This window comes from Cotesia typhae, unplaced genomic scaffold (assembly GCF_013202065.1).
Source record: "Cotesia typhae breed Kobodo isofemale line unplaced genomic scaffold, CoteBio_Ctyphae contig_11, whole genome shotgun sequence".
NCBI classification, from domain to species: domain Eukaryota; kingdom Metazoa; phylum Arthropoda; class Insecta; order Hymenoptera; family Braconidae; genus Cotesia; species Cotesia typhae.
In genome coordinates, this window is record NW_027423711.1 from 5,167,642 (window position 1) to 5,188,788 (window position 21,147).

Sequence of the window (21,147 nt, forward strand, 5' to 3'; positions counted from 1 at the left end):
TTCCTTTTTGATACATTGCTGATCAAGCAATCATTAAAAAGCGAACAACACCGCTAACATAAAAGCCAAGTATTTGCTAAAGAATTTCTGAGCCTCAAGCTTTGTGATTACTTTTGAAACATTCAGAATTATTTGACGATGTAATTTACTCTATCTATATTTAAGTTCCTTCAAGCACACTGGAAATTGTTTTCTAAGCCATTTACTACATTATATAATATTTACACACTGAAAAAAATTACTTTGCATCAAGAGTTATTGTTTTTTTCTTTACTGCAATATATTATTTTTGGTTCTAAAAAATTTTTTTAGCTCTGTATAATAACAATCTTGGACCTACTCTCACTTCTGGGAAATTGCAGAGGTAGCGAAACGTCAGCAGAACCCGAAAAGTCTCCCTTACACGTCATTAAACATATCACATTATTTATTAAATTGATATAGCGAGAGAAAGTTGGTTTATTGAGATTTTTTTATTTTAAAAAAAATTTTTTTGTTTTATATATTTAAATTTTTCATATAATTTTATATATAAAAAAAAAAAAAAAAAAAAAAAAAAAAAAAAGTTAAACTAAAAAGATTAATAATTTGCCCTAGAAAATAAATATTTGATTAAAAAAAATTTTTTTCTCTACTAAAAAATTGTCTAGTTTTTGTGTAAAATTTACAATATTATTTATAAACTCCGAGCTTTTACACTAGCGTAATAAAAAAATTTAACAACCCTGTTGAAATATTTATTAAGTACTCAAATAAATGAATATTAAAAGGCTTAAAGTAATCCATTACGCTGAAACAGAAATTATTACTCACTGTTGAAAGATTTACGGCAAATAGCCATTAAAATTAAAGATTTAATGGTCGTACTTAGGGAAAAAAAAATTGTTGAGCTTATATTAAGGTCAGTAGGAATACTGAATAAATAAGAGTTGATAAATAATTAACGAAGCGATAAAAATGTTCATTTGTTTGTTTGTTTGTTTATCCAGGTAACCTATTACGTGGTAAATAGTAACAGAAATGAGGGAAAAGATTACTTTGAAATCAACCGTGAGACCGGAGAAATATTTACCAAAGTGATCTTCGATCGCGAGAAGCAAGGAGCTTACGCTCTGGAGGTTGAAGCTCGGGATGGAGCGCCATCAGCACGACCCAATAGCAACGGACAACCTAATTCTGGTGAGTTTATTCAATACTCAACGTTCTATATTGTATTATTTGAGAGTTTAATAAAATAAATAGGAGTGAAAAATTATATTTGCTAAAGCGAATAAAATAAAATATTGGCCGAGTGAAAAAGGGACTGGTAGATGGTGAATTGGATGTAGAGCAAAACCGAGCTCGTCGAAATAAAATAACTGAATTTTACATTCGCAAGGAGGAATTAGTTTCACATTGAAAATTTCCCCAAACGGATTTCTCTCGTCGGATTTTCTCACTAATTCCTCAAACTGGATTTAGTATGTTTCTCAGAATTACGAGTTTCACCGTGGAAACTTTTGTTGTTTGTACTATTTTCACAGTTTAGTTCCTCTTGATGCTTTAATACCTCGCTTTTCAATCTCCTCTATTCAGAATTAAACCCAAAATTATTATTTTAATTTACAAACTTCAACAAATCAACGTCAAGCGGCGAGTTTACTTTTACTATCAATTTACTTTCCCTCATTAGAGCAATTATTCACTAATGAACTCCCGACCTGACAATCGTTAGTAATACACATGAGATAATATAGCTAAGAAAATAAATTCAGAAGAAATTTATTGCAAAAAAATTTGTACAAATATTAATTTTGTAGATAAAGATAATATTCAACAGTTTCTGGCTTTGAAGTATTATTCTGGCTAAAGAAAGCATGATACGAAAAAATTTATTGATACTTTTTTTATGAAGAATACAATTTTTTACAAAGAAAGTTTGATATAATTTTGACGTCTATATAAAATTTAAGCCAGAATTTATTATTAAAATTTTTCAGAATTTTTTCATTAAAAAATAAAATTCAATTCAAGAAAAGCTTTATTGATCATTTCAGTAATTCGACCACCTGAACAGAAGTCAGTCTCACAACGAAGACTGATACTAAAAAATTGTACTTCAGTATCAACTTACACCATTAAATTACTAGTTGCAAAAAATAATTATGAAACTTGTTGGAATCAAATTAAAGATTTCATAATGAGCATTGAAACTTAATTCTCCGTGTAAGATTACTGAATTGAAAAAGAAATAGATTCTTCTGTATATTAAGCAAAAAAAAAAAAAAAAAAAAAAAAAAAAAAATATATATAACTTAAATCCATCTTATTATCCACCGAATTGAATCCTACGAAAGAAACTCTCATGAATTTTGTTTGAAGGATTTACATTAGCACAATTCAGTTGTCCGCAAATTTTGAACTATGGAGAAAACTAAAGCTCAACTGTACTGTTAATAATTTCGGAGCTCTAAATCTGCTTAATATCCACGAGGTGTTTCAATATTAAACTTTCGGCTTATACTTTTTATTGGTTGTTGTTCGACAGGATCAAGATGTTGCAGGAATAGAAGAAGCTTATTTTCAATATAGGAATTTTTGTTTTTAATAAAGAAATCCTTTTTTCTGATCAATGCGCAAGATAGGTTTTTTTTTTTTTTTTTTTTTTTTTTTTTAAATTAATTATATCCTTAGACCTTAATTAAGAGAAAAATGTTTTTGCTTCGAGGAAAAAAGAAATTTCTTTTGTTTCCTACTTTTATCGATCCCACTATATATTATTGTTAATAGAAAAAAATTGGACCTTAGCGTTCGAGGTGTACAAAATATTTCGGGATATTACTGCCCTCGGCAAACTAATATAAAAAAAGCGGTCTAATGGCTCTGATGTATTAATTTTTTTTCATTTTATGTTTTTTGTAAAAGCTGTGGTTTTATAAAAAAAAAAAAAAAAAAAAAAATTTGTTATCAAATTTAACTTCCAATTGAAATGTTTTAATTAAAAATGAATCTCTGATTTTTATCATCGCATTGGAAAAATTGAATTTTTTTTTATAATATAATAATAAACAATTTTTATAATAAAAAACAATTCAAGGCAATTTATAATTTAATAATTTTATAATCCATTGAAGAATTTTCATTTAATTGTACACTCGAGAATAATGCGTTGGTATCAACTTAATCTTCGACTAATCTCGGGCTTAGTTAATGCTTAGTTAAAGCTCCTCGCGAAATTTATACGCATTGTCTTTTTGATTTGCAAAAGATAAAATTATTAAGAATTAAGATAAAACACAAAATTTTTTTTTTTATTTCAGTAAACATTTTTTATCGTATCTTGTAATAATATTTTTTTTATAAATTAAAACTCGGTTTTAAAAACGTAAGATACAAAAATCAATTACTTTATTATAAATTTGACACTTTTTCATAATAATAACAACACCTGACATGAAACCCAACGAATGAATATTAAAATCCCGAGAAAAGAGTGTCCCATTTAAGAGCAATCTAAAAATACTTGATCCCGAGATGGAAATCTAAATTTAGCCAGCCACCGATGGTATAAACAAGATAGATAAAATCCAAATATGACACGTGAGTATATGATAGACGTGGTTTTATATCCAACTGTCACAGGTTAGTTTCCTTTAAGAAAATTCAAGGGTAAAAAACGTAAACGGTATTTGAGATTTATGGCACATATGTATTATATGTGAGAGTCTCGATGTAAGTCAAGAGATCCGAGGCGGAAGATAAAGTAGATTTGCTAGACGGAATTTCGCAAAAACATTTTAACGTTAAGTGTCAACTGAGGGCGGAAAGTTTGCGATACTAAGACGGATAACGAGAACTTTCGTCAAGCACACATAATGCCGCTCTTCTCTATTATATATATATATACACCTAGACTGTCGAGTATATTATATATATATATATATATAGCCGGCCTTGTTAGTTTATATAATGATGCATAAAAGTATTCGGTTGTCGCAGTAAATGCTTTGGGAATCCTATTGAAAAGTTTTGAATGCCACGAAAAAGCCTGTCGTTCTGTCCGTTTAAATCTCGTTATAGGATCAGCTCTGAAAAGTGGATATCGGTTTTATTTTCCAAGTAAAGTACGGTGACGTTCTCCAATGCTCCAAATATATAAGATAAAAGAGCCCCCTCCCTTCTCCTGTTGTATACATGTATACAGACTCCGGACACAAATAAAATTACTAAATCCACGATTATATGGCTATACATTTAAAGTATCTTTCTATAGAGTACTAACGGTGTCTTATCTTGAGATTTTAGATTATCTTTCTTATCAAATATTTTTAATCATTTTTCCTACCCTTTTAAAAATTTTATTAAACAAAATTTAAATGCTCGCCTCCGTGAAACATAAATAAGCTTTTTAATATTTTCCGTATAATGGTTAAAGAGAATATTCAACTTTTCGCATGATCGACTTTGTTTTTAATACCCTATTTATTAATGTTTTTGTTTAATATTTACTAAAGGCGAACAAATAAAAATTTAACTCTCGAGTCACGATGTAATAAAAAAGTATCTATTTTTTTTTTTTTTTTAATTTCGAAACCCTTTGACATAAATTTGAAGCTTTTATTATTGTTGTTGATAAATATAAAAGCTTATTTTTGATTCATTGAATCTCTGAAACTACCAGACCTACCGACTTTGTATTTAGTATACTCCCAACATACTTAAGATGGGATTTCACGAGCATTTAATCCTGAATGGGTAAAATTTAATTTCTTACAAAAAAGGTCTCTTATAATTTTTTCATATTTTTAATATCTTGGTTAGAATTTTAAATTTAAGCAATTGATGATAAATCAAGTGTAAAAATTGGAACTATTTAATTATTATGACTATTAAAGATCATTTTATTTTTTTTATTCAATAATAGAAGACGATAATAATAAATTAGTTGTATTGCAGCACTTAATTACGGTAATGAAGATAAATGAAAGCCGATATAGTGAAATTCTAGAACAATGCAATTTAACAATGAAGCGTAATGTCCATGTCGAGTCTTGGTAGTTGATCAATAAAAGCTGACGTGGACGTAAACATTAACTGTACAGAACTCTTATAGCCACAGTGCAGTGCACATTTGTATAGACGTATGTACAGTTACAGAGTTTGTATATGAGGAAAAGCAACTATTAGTTTCGATAAATTTTAATAACGGGGCATCTGCAGCGTGATATATTTTGTGAGTTTTCCCGTAAATATAAAGCTGAGTTTCAGCAGAAAAACATGTGTACAATGGCTATGAATATCGGTTGTATGTCCAACGAAATTACTACTTTGATTCACGGAGAAATTCATCGAGAGACAAGTCGTTCAATGGTAGAAAAGGCAACACCAATTATCGGAAAATCCATAAAACTTGTACCCATAAAATTAATCTCAATCTGAACCAAATCCGGATTTACATTTTATTTTTATATTTATTTTCCACGGAGTAATATTCTATTCCAAATGCCCAAATATTTTTCACTAAATCTGACTATTTTATCAAGCGTTTTAAAATATTTTTTTTTTTTTTTTTTTTTTCCCTTAATATATAACCCATCAACTGTTTTATTTAATTATTCCCGACATTCATGCTCATATTTTGCGGGAACTAGAAACTACTCGCAGTAAACTCTGATAAAAATCAAGAGTAAATAAAATTAATCAAATTATTATCAGTAAAAATTTTTTATGGCCTTTAAAAAACTCGGGAGTAATTCGAGCGTGGCTTTTAATGGAAACTATAATTAACAGCGCTTATGACTTAAGCTTTTGGCTTAGGTTGCCAAGAGACAACTACATTAATTTCAGAAAATACAGACTTACAAATGAGAGAATCGGTTTTTATCACAACTGTGAACTTCATGAAATATTTTTAAATGAAACTGAAGATTAATTATTTTTGCGAAAACTAAAACATCGTTTCTATTAAATCCTCACTACTCATAATTTTTTTCTAAGGATTGAGTAAAACGGTGAGTAAAATTTTACGAATACGGCTGATAAGATCAGTCTATAATTTTTACCCTTTTTTCTTAATTATATTTTCCAGTAATTGATCCAAGAATTAATAATATAAATAAATATTTTATATTTTTATCTATCAACACTTTAGTTAAAATTATATAATGAATCCAGAGAGTTGATGAAGAATTGTTCTGTTAGTTTTGAAATTAATTGTAAATCATTGAAGCACAAAAAGCTGGATTATTTACTAGCTTTTGCTTTCAAAGTGACTTTTAAATTTATATATCAGTAAAAAAGGAGCATGGAGAAGTACTCAGCTCAAACATAAAATAATACATGTATACTTCCTGAATTAAACTTACTCTTGGCTTATTGACACGGAAACCCATAAATTAACCTTCTTTTGCCGACTATACATGTACAAGGTACAAGTATATTCAATACAGTCGTACATACATGGATGGGGTGCCGTATAATTGAATTGTATATATGTATATACATAATAGTTGCGCAGTGTATCATTACGGTCGCTGCTGGTGTACTCGCATACTATGCACAGATCCGATCCGGAACAGAACTAAAGCGATATACGATAAAACTACTAGATACTACTTGCTATTGCTATTGAATTAAATCTTTTGAGCGATAATAAAATTTCCAATACTCTAACAAATACGCTAAAAATGTAATAACTCGGAACTATTTCGCTGAAAAACCCGGTCTGCTTATCCACTATCATTTTTTTTTTTTTTTTTTTTTCTAAGTTTTCTAAACACATGAAAAGTAACACATTGATAAATAATATTAAAGCAATCAACATCACCGCAGTTTCGATATTAAAAATTGTCAGCTGTATTTCAAATGATTTAAATTAGATTAAATGCAATTCAGCAGAGCAAAATCATAATAAATTGACGTCAAGAATCGGTTCAGTTGCAGAATGAAATTTATTAACCGAATTCCTCAAGTTTTTGACATTTAATTGGTATCGAAACTAACCAAGCGGCCTTTAAACGTCGGGTCATAAATAATAAATGTTGAATTTGGGGTTGAAGTCATAAAGCAATTCCCACCCTACACTGCGGTCGGTGAGGAAAAAAAGTTCACAAAATGGTTACAAGAGTTGTTGACTACTTTAAGAGCACCTAACAGACCAAAGTTTCAACCTACTAACTGCTACTTGGGACTACTTGCCTTACCTTAGTTGATTTTCTCTTCTCTCTCTCTCTCTCTCTCTCTCTTTTTCCAAAAAAATAAATTAAATAATAATAACATATATATAAATAAATAAAAGAGGAATTTACAATGTTATTTTGAAATGGAATTTCACATTGTGGTAACACACATAACAGTACGGGAAAACCCTTTTACTCGAGGGAAATTAATCTGTGCGCAAGTGCAGCTTACATCAATAGAGACTACCACAATTAATGTTAATCAAATTCATAACTTAACTTAGCATTCTCGGATTATTGGTTCGAAAATCCATAAATATCTTGTATTGTACTTAAACAACAAACTGAGAGCTGAATAAAACACATATATTGCTAAATGATAATAATATAGAAAACACAGAGACAACTCACATATTTATCCATAAATATCTAACCGTAAATCGAGATTATTATGTTTCTGTCTATATAACACAATACAATAGAAATAATAACTATAAATTCAATTTAAATTATCAAAGTACGAGAGAACATTTCAGAGAATGGCTCTCAAAAATATAACTTTCAGTTCCATTCCATTCCAACTCCCTGCGATACTTTATCGAGATAAATATTTCAACACAACTTTTTCAGTTTAGCTCAGTCCTCTTACTCGAATATCCATTTATCAGAATCGAACCAACGGGATAATTAAATTGTTCCGATAATGCTTCTCTAGACTTTTTACCAACTAATTAATATTGCAATCGATAAATTCCTTTGTCCAAGAACCCTCCCGACTAATTAATGTAGTTTACTATCACTATCATTATCATTACCATTAGTCTCCAGTTTATGGATATGTTATCTGTTAACTTTCTAAATTTATCCTTCAATTTCATTGATCATTACCAAAGTTATTCTAGTGGCTTTACAACCTCCAATTATTTCGTTATTTATCGACAATTAATTTCAAATTTCAACATTCAAATCAACAAATTCTCTAACCACTACAAAATTTCCCATTTATGGAAAAAAAAAAATCAATTAATATCCTCCAGGAAAATGTATAATTTTCCAGTTCCCTTTTAAGCATATTTTATCGATTGCCATAAAAAAAATCAAAAGTTTTTCAGAGTCTGAGAGAATTCAAATGTCCAACCAACATTTTTCCTGTTCATTCCTTAAAAAAAATACACCGAGTACGGAATAAAAACACCTGTGAAATCGTTTTGCAGAATTCATATTTTCATATTCAAATAATTGATAAAAAGTCTATAATTCAGTCTCTGAACATGTGTTCCGAGAACTGGAAGCTCGGATTTTTTTTCTAAATTTAGTTCTGTCATGCATTTAAACTCGCACATTAACTAAAACATGAAAAAAAAATTCATTGCTGTCAATAGCTTTGTTTGATTACAGTATTAAAAAAAAAAAAAAAAAAAAACGACAATACACGGAAGCGATATTTGAGGCTCATATTCGACAATGTTTATTTAGTCGGGATGAAGTGAAATTCAATGAGTGTAAATAAACAAAAATAACAATTTTACATGAATTTCGGTCATTTATGCTCCACATACATGAAAAAAATATAGTTTAGAAACTCAATCTACAGCAGCCATCCATCATACTCAACATTTAATACAGCACAAAAACACACGCGTGTATCCTCATGTATATGTATATGTGTGCATCATCGTATCAATAAACTATTCAGAATATCTCGATTGACGTTAACGTACTGATGAAATATTGGTAATTGAATTTCGGTAATTAAATTCTACTTTATTAGTCGACTATACCGTCTATGCAGTTTATCATCCAGCTACATTGGATTATTGTTTATTGAAAAATTTAATCTGTCTATTTTGTAAATCCCCGATATCACTTAAGCCCCTAATTTCATTACTCGAAAAAAATAGACGTGAAAGATAAAAAGGAGTTTCAAATTATTTTCAGCGGGCTTGAAAAAAACTAAAACTTTTTTGTACCTTATTTATAAAAAAAAAAAAAAAAACTTTTTGCTCCTTATCATCAACTTTTACGAACTTGTTCATCACCTTTTCCACGACTTCTTTGAAACCGTAACGCCTGAGGAAACTTTCATATTTCCAAACTTGATATACCGCGACCCAAACAAAGTAGGTACGCTGCTTACTTTTTAAAAGGGAAAAATAATATTTAAGAGAACCAAAACAAACAGAAGGAAATTATTTGCCAAATATTTATATACTTTAGCGTAATGTACCTAAAATACGCCGATGTTTTTTTTATTATTTTTAAAAGTTTGAATCTTTAAAAGTTTTATGAATTTGGCTTAATGACTGTATTGTGAATTTAAATTTGAGTTTAATATTAAACATATAATTAATATCGCTCGCGAGCGTTTGAATTTTGAATTTAACTCAAAGTATGAACAAGTGTACAATTAGAGCTGCTAATTTACTTTGTGGTTTCTTTGCTATCGCTTGTGAAAGAAAAAATTCATTTTGTCTAAAAACTTTTGTAATGAATACTAATTTTTGGACTTGGGTGGAATATTCCTGAATAAATTAATCAATATTAGAGTATTCAATCTTTTTAGCAGAAATATCTCACAAAGAAATTTTTATATACATTAAATCATTATTTGTAAAGAATTTTATTTTAAGCCAAAAATTAAATTTTAAACTTTTGAAACTGATGATTAATTTATATGACTTCAGTTATTAATTCAAAGTTCAAATCCTGGAAAAAGGAAGAGAGAAAAAAATTGATAAGAACTTTATTTGAAATAAATTAAGTTTTCTACTTAAAATGTATCTTATGATTTTTTTGTATCTTCAATATTAGAGCCAGAATTAAAATTTTTTTAATTTTGTAATTTGTTAAATTAAATACATCGCAATTAAATGACATCACCTCTTATGAAGTATAACAGTTACATGTACGAGAGGATAACAATTAATAAAGTATAAAAGCTTCTAAAACAATTCTCGGCTGAACAATTAATAATGCATGTATAATCAGGTTGTTACTACCGTTTACTATACTAGTATACGACTCGGCATTTTGTGTAATTAATTTTCTGTTAACACCACAAACAGTATTTTGACATTGTTTATAAACATCTGTTAAGTATGCTCACCCGGGCGTCATACACAGCCAATTCGCGTCCAACATACCGCTATTTGTAGCTACTATTGTGCTTGTAAAGTAAAGAGAGAAGAGAAAATTAGCACATATAACCTCCATATGTACTGGACAATTTATATTGTTAAGAGACAATGCCTAAACAGTATAAATAACCAGCACACGTCATTATAAATTTGGGAAATTCCCATGATGCTAAATGAATTGTCGTGAAACTAACAATAAATGCTTTTGGCATATTTCGCACTGGTAATTATTTGTATAGACCAATGTACGTCAATGTGACAAAACGGCACGTAACTTTACCGCAAATTGTTCCTGAGTTTATTGTCAATACCGTTTGTTTTTCGCTATCCGCTATCCACTAATGACATTGTCCCGATAATTTTAAATCGTTAATATAACGTTTGTGTCAACTATTAAATCTATAAACACCTGCTTTGTTGATAAATTAAATGACAAAGTTTAACATTTTGAAAACAAAGCACACAAAGAGAAGCTTTCGCGCCTAAGGCGTGCGAATAATTGCTTTTTGATAATCCGAATAATTTAACGCCACTAAACTCAAGTAAAATTAATTTTATGATAATTTATGTTTTAAAATAATTATTTCCACGTATCTAAAATTTATTTGTCAACTTACTCCGGAGTTTACTGGGTATATTATATACAGATACGAATAATTATTTCCATCCTGATTCTAACCGAAATTTACGTAATACAGTAAGTATACATGTCCTGGAAAACCACACTCATGTACGTAATACGTAAGGCTATATTATGCAATACAATATTAATATTAATGATAGTGATAATTATAATTATTATAAGTAGTCGGGAAAAAAAATTCTTGGAGACGAAATATTAAATATTAAAAAAAAAAAAAAAAATGTTCTACTCTACTATGCTCATGTACGCAGAAGATTTAGAAGTACTGGGGAATATTTTACTCCGTTTTTTATTTGATTTTCATGTTTCAAGGTATTAAAATCCACTCTGACAATTTTTAAACTGACATACCTACATGCTTGCCGGAAAAAAAAAAAAATAAAATTTTATAACTACAATGTTCAGTACATACTTCTGCGGATTTTAAATGTAAACTTCACTTTATATATTTCCTTTTTAAATATAAGTCTGCCTCGCGTTTTAACTTAATTTTATTACGGTAACTCCGCTGAGTGAGTCAATATTTGAAGAAACTTTTTTATAAATTATTACCAATTACAGGACTCGGGAGCCAAAAACTGATTACACTTCGAAATTTTTAGAGGGTAATTGTGTGAAGTGGGTAATAGGCGGATGATTGAGGGTTTTTTTTAGCATTTTAATTTAGACAGTGATTTAGGAAAGAAAGAAAATTTCAAAATTTATTTTCAATTAAAGCGTTGGAAAAATCTTGCGAAATTTTATTTAGGATGGAGTTGTAAAATTTTCAATTAAGCTTATAATAATTATTATTATCATAAAAAGCAAGTTTTTTATTCCTTAAATTCTCCCAACAATAATTTCAGCATGACCCGAGCTCATGATAGATCTGAGCATATATAATAAAGTACTTCACACACAGCTCCCATATAATAGATCCTACAAAGAGCTCGGGCAGTCCCCCGTCACCAGCGACTAGAGAACGAGAGTGTGAACAATAAGCTCTACGCATTTCCATGGATTTCCAGCGCACACTGCACACAGTTCGCTCTCAAACTAGACTGTTCTGGCCTACTACGCCATTATACAGACTACAGATACATCTATATATATATTAGAGCGGGTAGCACACAAGGGAGTCCTCGAGTGAATAACGATAAGAGGACCGAGAGCGTCACCGTGTTGTTGCCTGACTCCTGGGTCACATACCCGCAAACATCTCTTATCGCTTTAAACTTTATTTTCTCGACTTTTCACTCTCTACTCATCTATGTGTTGCAGTCCACTGAATTACCATTCATCAGTTCATTGATACAATAAACCTTTGTTTACTTTTTTCTTCCATCGTTATAGCACCCGCAGGACATCCATTTATATTTATTTATTTATTTATTTATTTATTTATAAAATATGCATTTTAATGTCACTCTATTTACTCTTTACACTATTCTCACATTTATAGTACTTGTTTTTTACTTTTCTCCTCGCCTTAAGCTTCAACCGCAAATTATAGATTTTTATTTACTCTACTCCATTCTTATCAATTTATACAAATCGATTTTTTTTTTTTTTTTTTTTTTTTTTCCATCCATTTGTAATGTATACGATTCACTAAATGACACAATAGATGGTAAGATATTTTAAATAAATTGAATATTGAAAATAAAAATATTGACTTGCTCCAAGTAAAAAAAAAAAAAAAAAAAAAAATCTAACCAAGAAAATAATTTTTTTAAAAATTAAATCAAACAGAAAAATTTTTGAACCAATTTTTTAAATTACTTAATATTTTTACGCTAAATAATACTCTCAAAATTTTAAAAATTAAACCAAAAAAAAATTTTAAATCCTTCCAGTTAATTTCTCCATTTACCGAGTAAATTTTTCCATCAGAGTGTCAAAAATCTGGATATTAAGATTTACCAAACTTCATTTCTCACCCGTCACTTTCCGAGTCATATTCAAAGTTGTAAGCAAACTCCGGGGGTGGAGGAGGGAGGTCCACCCTAAAACTCCACTCACACATCTTGGATCTCATTTCTTTGACTTTTTCTCACACTCATTCTCATTCTCAGAAGTCCCACCCTACACCGCGTGTTAGCTCATGTCACAGTATATTGACTGAGGGGTAGATTGTGCGCCCCGCGGATTTCCTGCGCAAGCGTAGTGAATTTACCTCTTCTGCGGGGTTCACAAAGGACGCCTTGATACTATCCACACAGATTCTGCCTGACACCCTTATGTACCACCGCTACCGTATATCGTACATCGCGAAGGCTCGCTAGTCGCGACACACACGCGGTCTGTTTTATGAACTCGCGATATATGTGTTTATATACATATATATGTCATATGTGATTTGATTGCAATTGAACGGCATGAAAGTAACAACTTTCAACTAGTTTGCTTTTTATTGGTAACAAAGTAGAGGAATAATAAAATAAAATAAAATAAAAAAATAAGAAGAAAAATGAACATGCTTCTGACAGGTGCGATAACGGTGCCGCGGTTCCCCGGGACTCTGATATTCGAGTAAACTTTTAGTTCGAGCTCAGTGTAAGTGGAGTCGGTATAGTACTCCAGGCGCCAGTGTTACTTTGTTCTACTGAACAGTTTATTTGTAAAATACGCGATCAGACGATATAAACTTCGAGGATTTGGATTCTATTCTGCTACTTTGTGAGTTCTAGTGTGTGGGTTAATCGATGGTGCTGATAAATGGTTCAATAAAAGAGCTCTCAAGATTTGTTGCGTGGATTCCACCAGCAACAATAATTATTTTTACTGTTACAACTACTTTAACTAAGTTTGGATTTACTGGTGATATTGTTCGATGCCAACTGCTGGGATGACTGTGATTTAATGGTTGATCCGCTTAAATTGTTTTGGGTTTTAACCAACAGCACTTATTTAGGTAATTCTGATTATTTTTATCGGCTGGTTTATTTTATTTTTGCTAATTTTCAGTGAATTTTTGTCGGAAAAATTTTGTGAATTTTTAAATTTAAATTGTGAGTGAAATTTGGGATATTAAAAAAATTATAAGAGACTTATTTTGTAGGAAATTCAATTTTCTATAAAAAAGGTTCTCATCACTTTTGACGTATCGCTTGTCCTTTAGACAAAATATTAACCCAAAGAAAATATTGCATAAAATTTTATATTCAGAGAAAAATTAATTACAGAAGTATTATTGCATAAATAATTAAAATAATTATTAACAGGATTTATCACACCCGACTTTTTACTAAATTAATAAAATTTCGCTCCGATCGAGTCCCTAAAAACAATAGCATAACAAATCGACGAGCCACTGCACGATTGTTCTCGGTTTTGCCATCATTAGTGGTTTATTTTTTGAGGATGCAGTAAAAAAAAAATATATATATATATTGTTAAATTTAATTAGTGGGCTTTCCGGCGAGTTACAACATATATTCGTTCTTTTATCAATTATTTTTTAACCACCAAAATATATATTTCAGCTTGTGGATTTGTACAGCGTATACATTGTTTGCTTTCGCAAATTTAAAATAATTAATGGAAACGCTTGACAATATATTCATATATTATACATATTTATCGTTGTCTTTTAATTAATATAACATTTACACTCGCGTACTTTTAAAATGATATTTTTAATGAGACTATTATTTACGAACTAAATGCTTTTTAAATTTATTTCTTCCTTCAATTCCACTGGTACATAGTACCAAGTCATCTTTTGTAAATGCTTTTTTGTTTTTTTATCCAAAGAATTTTATTTTATTTATTTTTTTTTTTTTTCTATTTTTAAAATGAATTATAGACACTTGATTCAAAAGTGCCCCATTTTTTATCCGGGTGATGAAGGCGTACTATTTTTTTTTCCCCTCCGGGTGTAAAGCGTCAACTTTAGCCCCGCTGCGCTAAACAAAGTTTCCGCTTTACACCTTCGTCAGGGAAAAAAATAGTATACACTCCTCGGGAAGTAAATAAGAAAGCCTCAGATCACATGTTTGTTGACCTCGGCTTCGCCTCGGCCAACAATTACATGTGATCTGAGACATTTCTTACTTTACTTCCCTCGGTGTGTAATATACTATTTAATTTTCCTCTCAATTCTTTTTCAAGCACAGCTGAACGGACTTTACCACCGAAACCACCGAGTGCGCTAGATCTATGTGCCTTTGATATATCTATCTAATGTATATATAAATGCATTCGTGAGAGTGTAAGTGTGTGAGTGAATGAGAGGAGCTAATTTGCTAGTTTTTTTTTTTTTTTTTTTTTTTTTTTTTTTTCAAAAAGTGCTGAGTTTTTTTACGATATCGGTTATAATATTAATTAATTTTTTTTTTTACCTGGAAATTACATGGAAAAAAATTTTTGTAGATTAAAAAAATTTATTTCAATTTTTGTAAAGTTTGATCATTTTTTAATTCAAAAAAATTTAATAAATCAATTTAGCTACTGCTGATTAAAAGAAAAATTTTGTAAAAAATTTGACTGAGTAAATTATTTGTCAATATATCTTCTAAAAAAAAAAAAAAAAGAACAAAAGTGATATTTTGTTGACTAATACTCAGCACAAATCTGCAACTAATAAAAAAAAATCAGCTCGATTTATCAAGTGGTTCGTGAGAGATCCTGTCTCTAAGCTCTAGACTACCTTTTTTTATGTATTTTTTTTCCTTTTTTGACAGATTGAAAAACAGATGGAAAAACAAACCGAACATAGAAGAACGTAAAGCCAGAGAATATTTATTCTATTTATACTTTATACCTTTTGGTAATTTTTTTCGGTAAAAAAATAAACGGATTTGAAAATATAGACAGAGATTATGAAAAAACAAGTTTCACTAGGTATAAAACGTGTTTTGCTTTCGATAACTCAATTGGCGCAAAGTCGTAAATCCATTTGAAAACACCACTTTGCAACTCTTCATTTCTATCTATAGCTTTTTCTCTCTCAGCAGCGGGTAACACCTCCCCGGCAAAATTTGGTCTCTATCCCTATTCGCCCGCCCTGGAAACTCTTTTCCCGAGAGCTCGTTTCCCGGCACTCCAGAGACTGAACAACATGGAGAGATTTAAACAGATCGCCCGAAACGATTTGTCAGAGTTTCTGATGCTCTCCTAGATAAGCGCTTGTCTAAAAGGAGTTTTAGAGATTAGACCTGTACTTTACGATTCCGAGTTATGAACTTAAACTTTTATATAAATATATACCGACTCTCAGGCACATACTCGACCATATATTTCTCATTTTATAGTAATATTTCACCAAAAGTATAAAACAAAGGAAATTAACTTCAAAGCCACCCAGAAAACTATTTTATTATTATTAAAATTATTTAAAAAAAAAATGAACAATACTAATTATTTAAAAATGTTTAAGCTATTATTATTATCATCGCGTATATATCATATAATAAAGATTATAAAAATTGCATATAATAGGGAAGTAATTACCAAAATTTTCCGGTAGCGCTAATTAAAGTAATTAAAATGTTTTTGGGTATTATTTAACGGTAACTTCATACCACACTATACTACACGATAATTATATGTTATTTTTAAAACAACTCAACAGCAATTAATTAAAAGTACTTATACATTAACGTAATACGTCAATATTACCGTAAAATTTATTGGTGAAGCTGATATTAAATTTATGAGAAATAATACTCAATATTCCCCAGTGAAATTAATATAATATCATTCTGCTTTTAATGATCAGTAATGTTTGATACATCGGATTAGAGTTCTTGAATTAATTTATACGTATTAATACTCAACGTCAAATACGAGCCGGAAAATACAATAATATTATCCCGAATACAAGAGAAATCAAATTTTCATCGAGTACTTGTCGGAGTATGATTCGGTGTACAATCGGATAAAAATTTATTTAAAAATAATTCATTGAGCCTACTTTATTGATAATAAAATTTCATATCCAATGAATACCCACAAGTCTGTATTAAAAATTTGGAAAGGTAACTTTTGACGTATGTGGAGTGGATGTGTGACCATGTGACATATGTTACTTTAGAATATGATCTTGTGTGTAGTCATTTTTCAGCAAATTTCACGGAGAAATCGAGAAAATACGTCTCACTGTTGATAATTCTTACCGAAAGATATTAAGAGACGACATGTGATATAATGTATGATATTGTATGGAACGATAACGATACGAAACTGATACGATATGGGTTTTTTGAAGGTGTTATTTATTTTGCGTCACATTATTCATTCACAGGTACAGTGTGTACTTTATTTCATGTTGACTTAAATTTACTGTTTCAATACGTCATCCCAGTGGTATTATATTATATACATACAGAATATACTGCATGTTCGGTTTCGTTCCTGTATATTTCACAATGAGTACAACGAGAGCTCGCGGTTTTTTATTAATTTTTTATAGGCAAATAAAAATGGTTAAACTTTTTGTGAGGATGGAAAATGATTTTCGCCAGATGACGAACAATAGCAGGGTACTGGAGGAAATTTTGAATTTTAATAAAATACATCGACTTTTTTTGGATCATAAATCGATTTTTACTAAAGAAAAACTTGGATTTCAGTGGGTTTAAATTTTATCGGAATTGTTTAACTTTGTACGGGGATTCTTTGTGGATTTACGAGGCTTCCATTGCGTTTTCAGAGACAATCAGAAATAAAAGTTGAAATAAATTTTTAGTTATTCGACAAACGGAAATTATTTAACAATTGAATTGATATTTTTTTAATTCATAAATTACTTTTTTACCACGAAATTGAAAATAAATTACGAGAATTTTCAAATTGATTGAATAAAAAATAATATTTGATTTTCGATGTTTATTTCAATTTAAATTAATTAATTAATTAATTAAACTCTAATGAAAAATTGTGTCAAAAGGATTTTTTAAAATACATTTCAATTTTAATCATCCTCAATTTATTAATAAATAAATTTATCGAAACCGATGTTAAAGTGAAATAATTTCATTAAATAAAATTGGGCGAGTATTTTATTCCATTGTACTTTCCGATATAATTAAAAAAAAAACATTTAGTACCTCCAACAAAAAAAAAAAAAAAACTTTCTGATTTCAATAAATAAATTTTTCCCCCATTTCATTTAAATACAATCTTATCTCGACTCCGAACTTAACTTTTATTAAAGCAAGTATAGAATTCAAATCAAAGAATAAATCCAGCTCACTTGCGTTTAAATTTGCATGACTTATATACATCTCTATTCCATCATCTCTTATTAATAAAAAATGTAAAAATAAAATACAAAAACTCAAACAATAAATCCACGCGATATCTTTGTACAAAATTATATAACCGTAACTACGAGTTGCATAACAAATGGTCCAGGGAAAAGAAATCCCCCAAGAATTTATTAATAAAATTTTCTAGACCCCGGCGTAATGGAATATCCCAGCCGATATATAATAATGATGCTGAAATTTCATTATTGAATTTTAATGCACCAATAAAAAGTCGTCAATACGCCGATACCTCAAAGCGCATTTGGCTCTATCCTAAAAATATTTAAACTTAAGTATGTACGTAAAAAAATTATCCGATATGGCCTAATATGTGCATAAATAATTTTTCACATAGCAATCTAATTGATAATTGTTATTTCAGAACATCTTTTGCCATATCAAAAATCCATATGTGTGCATATATGTCAGAAAAATTTATCACGGATATTCTCTCTCAATGAACTCTGTGCAAGAAAAGCAATCACTAAATTTATATGAAATACATAAAGTATAAAATATAAAATATAAAATATAAAATATATAATATAAAACACAAGTTGAACTTGTAACTAGACTAAACAACTTCTGGAAACAAAAGAAATAAAAAGGCATGCATGCCTCTACTGTAGAGAACTTTTTTCAATAAATTCTTAGTCATGTACTCTGCAGTTTTCAGTACAGTTTTCAGTACAAGTGGGATTGTTACCGTAATAATAACAATAATAAAAAATAAAATATAGGAAATAAAACAAATTCCCGGTAGGTACGGAGTTTACCGAACAAATTCGAGTTCTTTTCACTAAATAAATAATTTAGTCGGTTGCTGATGCTGACGACGCATCCAAGCAATTTGCTGATAGCATTATCGACCAATATCCGGCACTACGTCTAATGCAATCTGCCCTTGCAACATATATTGTACTATACTCTATTGCGCTATGCCGAACTATGACGATATGCTTGGATGCGTTTTCCTTTTCCGATAACTCCCAACATTGTCTCATCCAGCGAGCTGCGAAGCTCATACCATTAATGTATTATTCTGATAAATGTTTGATCGGTACATTTATACTCAATTAAATCACTTGTACATGTAAATATCCAGCTATTTCAGCTCTCTATTTACTTCCAATTGGATTAAAATCGTATAATCCTGCATAATTAATTCTTTTACACCTGAATTGCTGTTTTAATTGCCCGATTATTTTGGTGTGAAAATACCAGAGCTCACGATTTATGGTTTTTTTTTTTTTTTTTTTTTTTTTTTTCAAATAAATTTTCACTCGATTCAAGAATTTTTCTATTTGACTAAAAAAATAATTACGTTTTTTTTTTACTACTGTAATTTTTTAACAAATAATAATTCGATAAAAAAAAAATGACCCATATACTTTCGTACTCAGTAAAATAATGAAGCGAAAATGAAAAAGGAATCATTTTGAGTGGCGTCGAAGCGGGAATTAAAATATTTATTCAAAGTTCTTGAATATAAATTAACAAGTGTATTCAATTTTATTTCTATTAGTATTTTCCTCTTAAATTAAGTCGAGATGGGTATATAACGTGGGAAGTTGATAACTTGAAGCCATATCAAGAGCAATAGAGGATAGCGTTTCCTTCATCGAATTTAATTTCACTCAAAACCCATTGTCAGTGTAATTCAGCAATCTCCACCTCTTTTCTACAACCAAATCCTGTTAAAGCCTTCCTCGTTATAAATTCCTCCTGCAATTATTCTTTACTGTGTATCTGTGTACATCTCTGTATCTCTGTATCTCTGTATTGTATGTATAAGCTAAAAAAGGGACACGTGAATGCTGATGTAGGTGTGTATGCATGAAAATAAAAATAAAACACCTAAGAGTATTAAATTTTTAGATACATCATAAAAAACATAAAAAATAAAACGCGTAGTGGGGTAGTAAAAAAAGATTTGATGGCTGTAATATGTGAGATTACCTTTCCTTTATTTGTTAAATCTAAATTTTTTAATATGTATACAGAAGAATGCACGCGGGTTGTAAAAATCGGTTTAATACCCTTATTGTTGAAGATTGCATTTTAATATTCGAATTAAAATTATTTTCACGAATAATTGCTGTGGATTTTTATTGCTGAATGTTGATGTGTTTTTTTTGGTAGTAATCTCCTGAACATAGAGGATTTATCGCTATATATATATATATATATTTATTGTTTTAAAACTGCAAGCTTTGAAATTATTGAAATAACCGATTATCAGGGTGAAGCTACTTTCAAAAGTGGTATTTAGGTAAATTTTCGGGGAATGAATTTTTTATGACAAGTTTAAAGTGTTTGAATTTTAAATTTTTGGTTAAAGTTTTTGGAATTTTATTGAAATATATGAAAACTTTGGGATTTATGATAAACATCAACAATTATTAAAGTCCACGGATCAGAAATGGATTTTGAATATTGTTTTATTTTTTATTTAAATAGAACTCAAGCCATTTGCACGAAGAAAATTATTTTTTATAAAATACCAGAACTGATTTACTTAATTTTTAATATAACTTCCAAGTAAACTACTAAATTTTGTGTTTAACGGGATTAAATATTGTAAGTAGAGAACCGAGAATTTTTAATTACTGTAATAATATTTAATAGAACATAATAAATAATAAAGCAAACATTTGATTAGATGAATTAATGATAATATTTACAAAATTTTGCAAATATTACATAATTCTGGATTATAATTTAATATTTGATTTTTAATCCTTGAAAATATATAATAAATATTTAAATACTTAAGAAATAAACATTTCAATTGTATAATTGATCATTGTAGATGACGAAAATAAAATAGCTGTTCTTTAATTAAAAAAAAATTTTTTTCCTCGTGGTAAAAATTCTTATAAAATAAAACTTTAAATGATCAAATTTTAATCCAATAGATAATGCATAAATTTTAAAAAGCATCCATAAAATGATAATTTATAAATGATATCAAAAGA

General features: G+C 29.2%; 1 protein-coding gene across 6 annotated transcripts in view; it reads left to right on the forward strand.

Moving 5' to 3' along the window:
- Positions 1–21,147, forward strand: part of LOC141528030 (neural-cadherin) — an 86,348-nt gene that overhangs the window by 35,331 nt on the left and 29,870 nt on the right. For 5 of the 6 annotated variants that reach the window (XM_074243877.1, XM_074243861.1, XM_074243869.1 and 2 more), the window contains one exon: positions 990–1,179. In XM_074243877.1, coding sequence (XP_074099978.1) covers positions 990–1,179 — 190 coding nt within the window. Of the gene's footprint in view, positions 1–989; positions 1,180–13,460; positions 13,831–21,147 lie in introns of those variants that run through there. The other variant, XM_074243901.1, reaches the window with a different exon arrangement.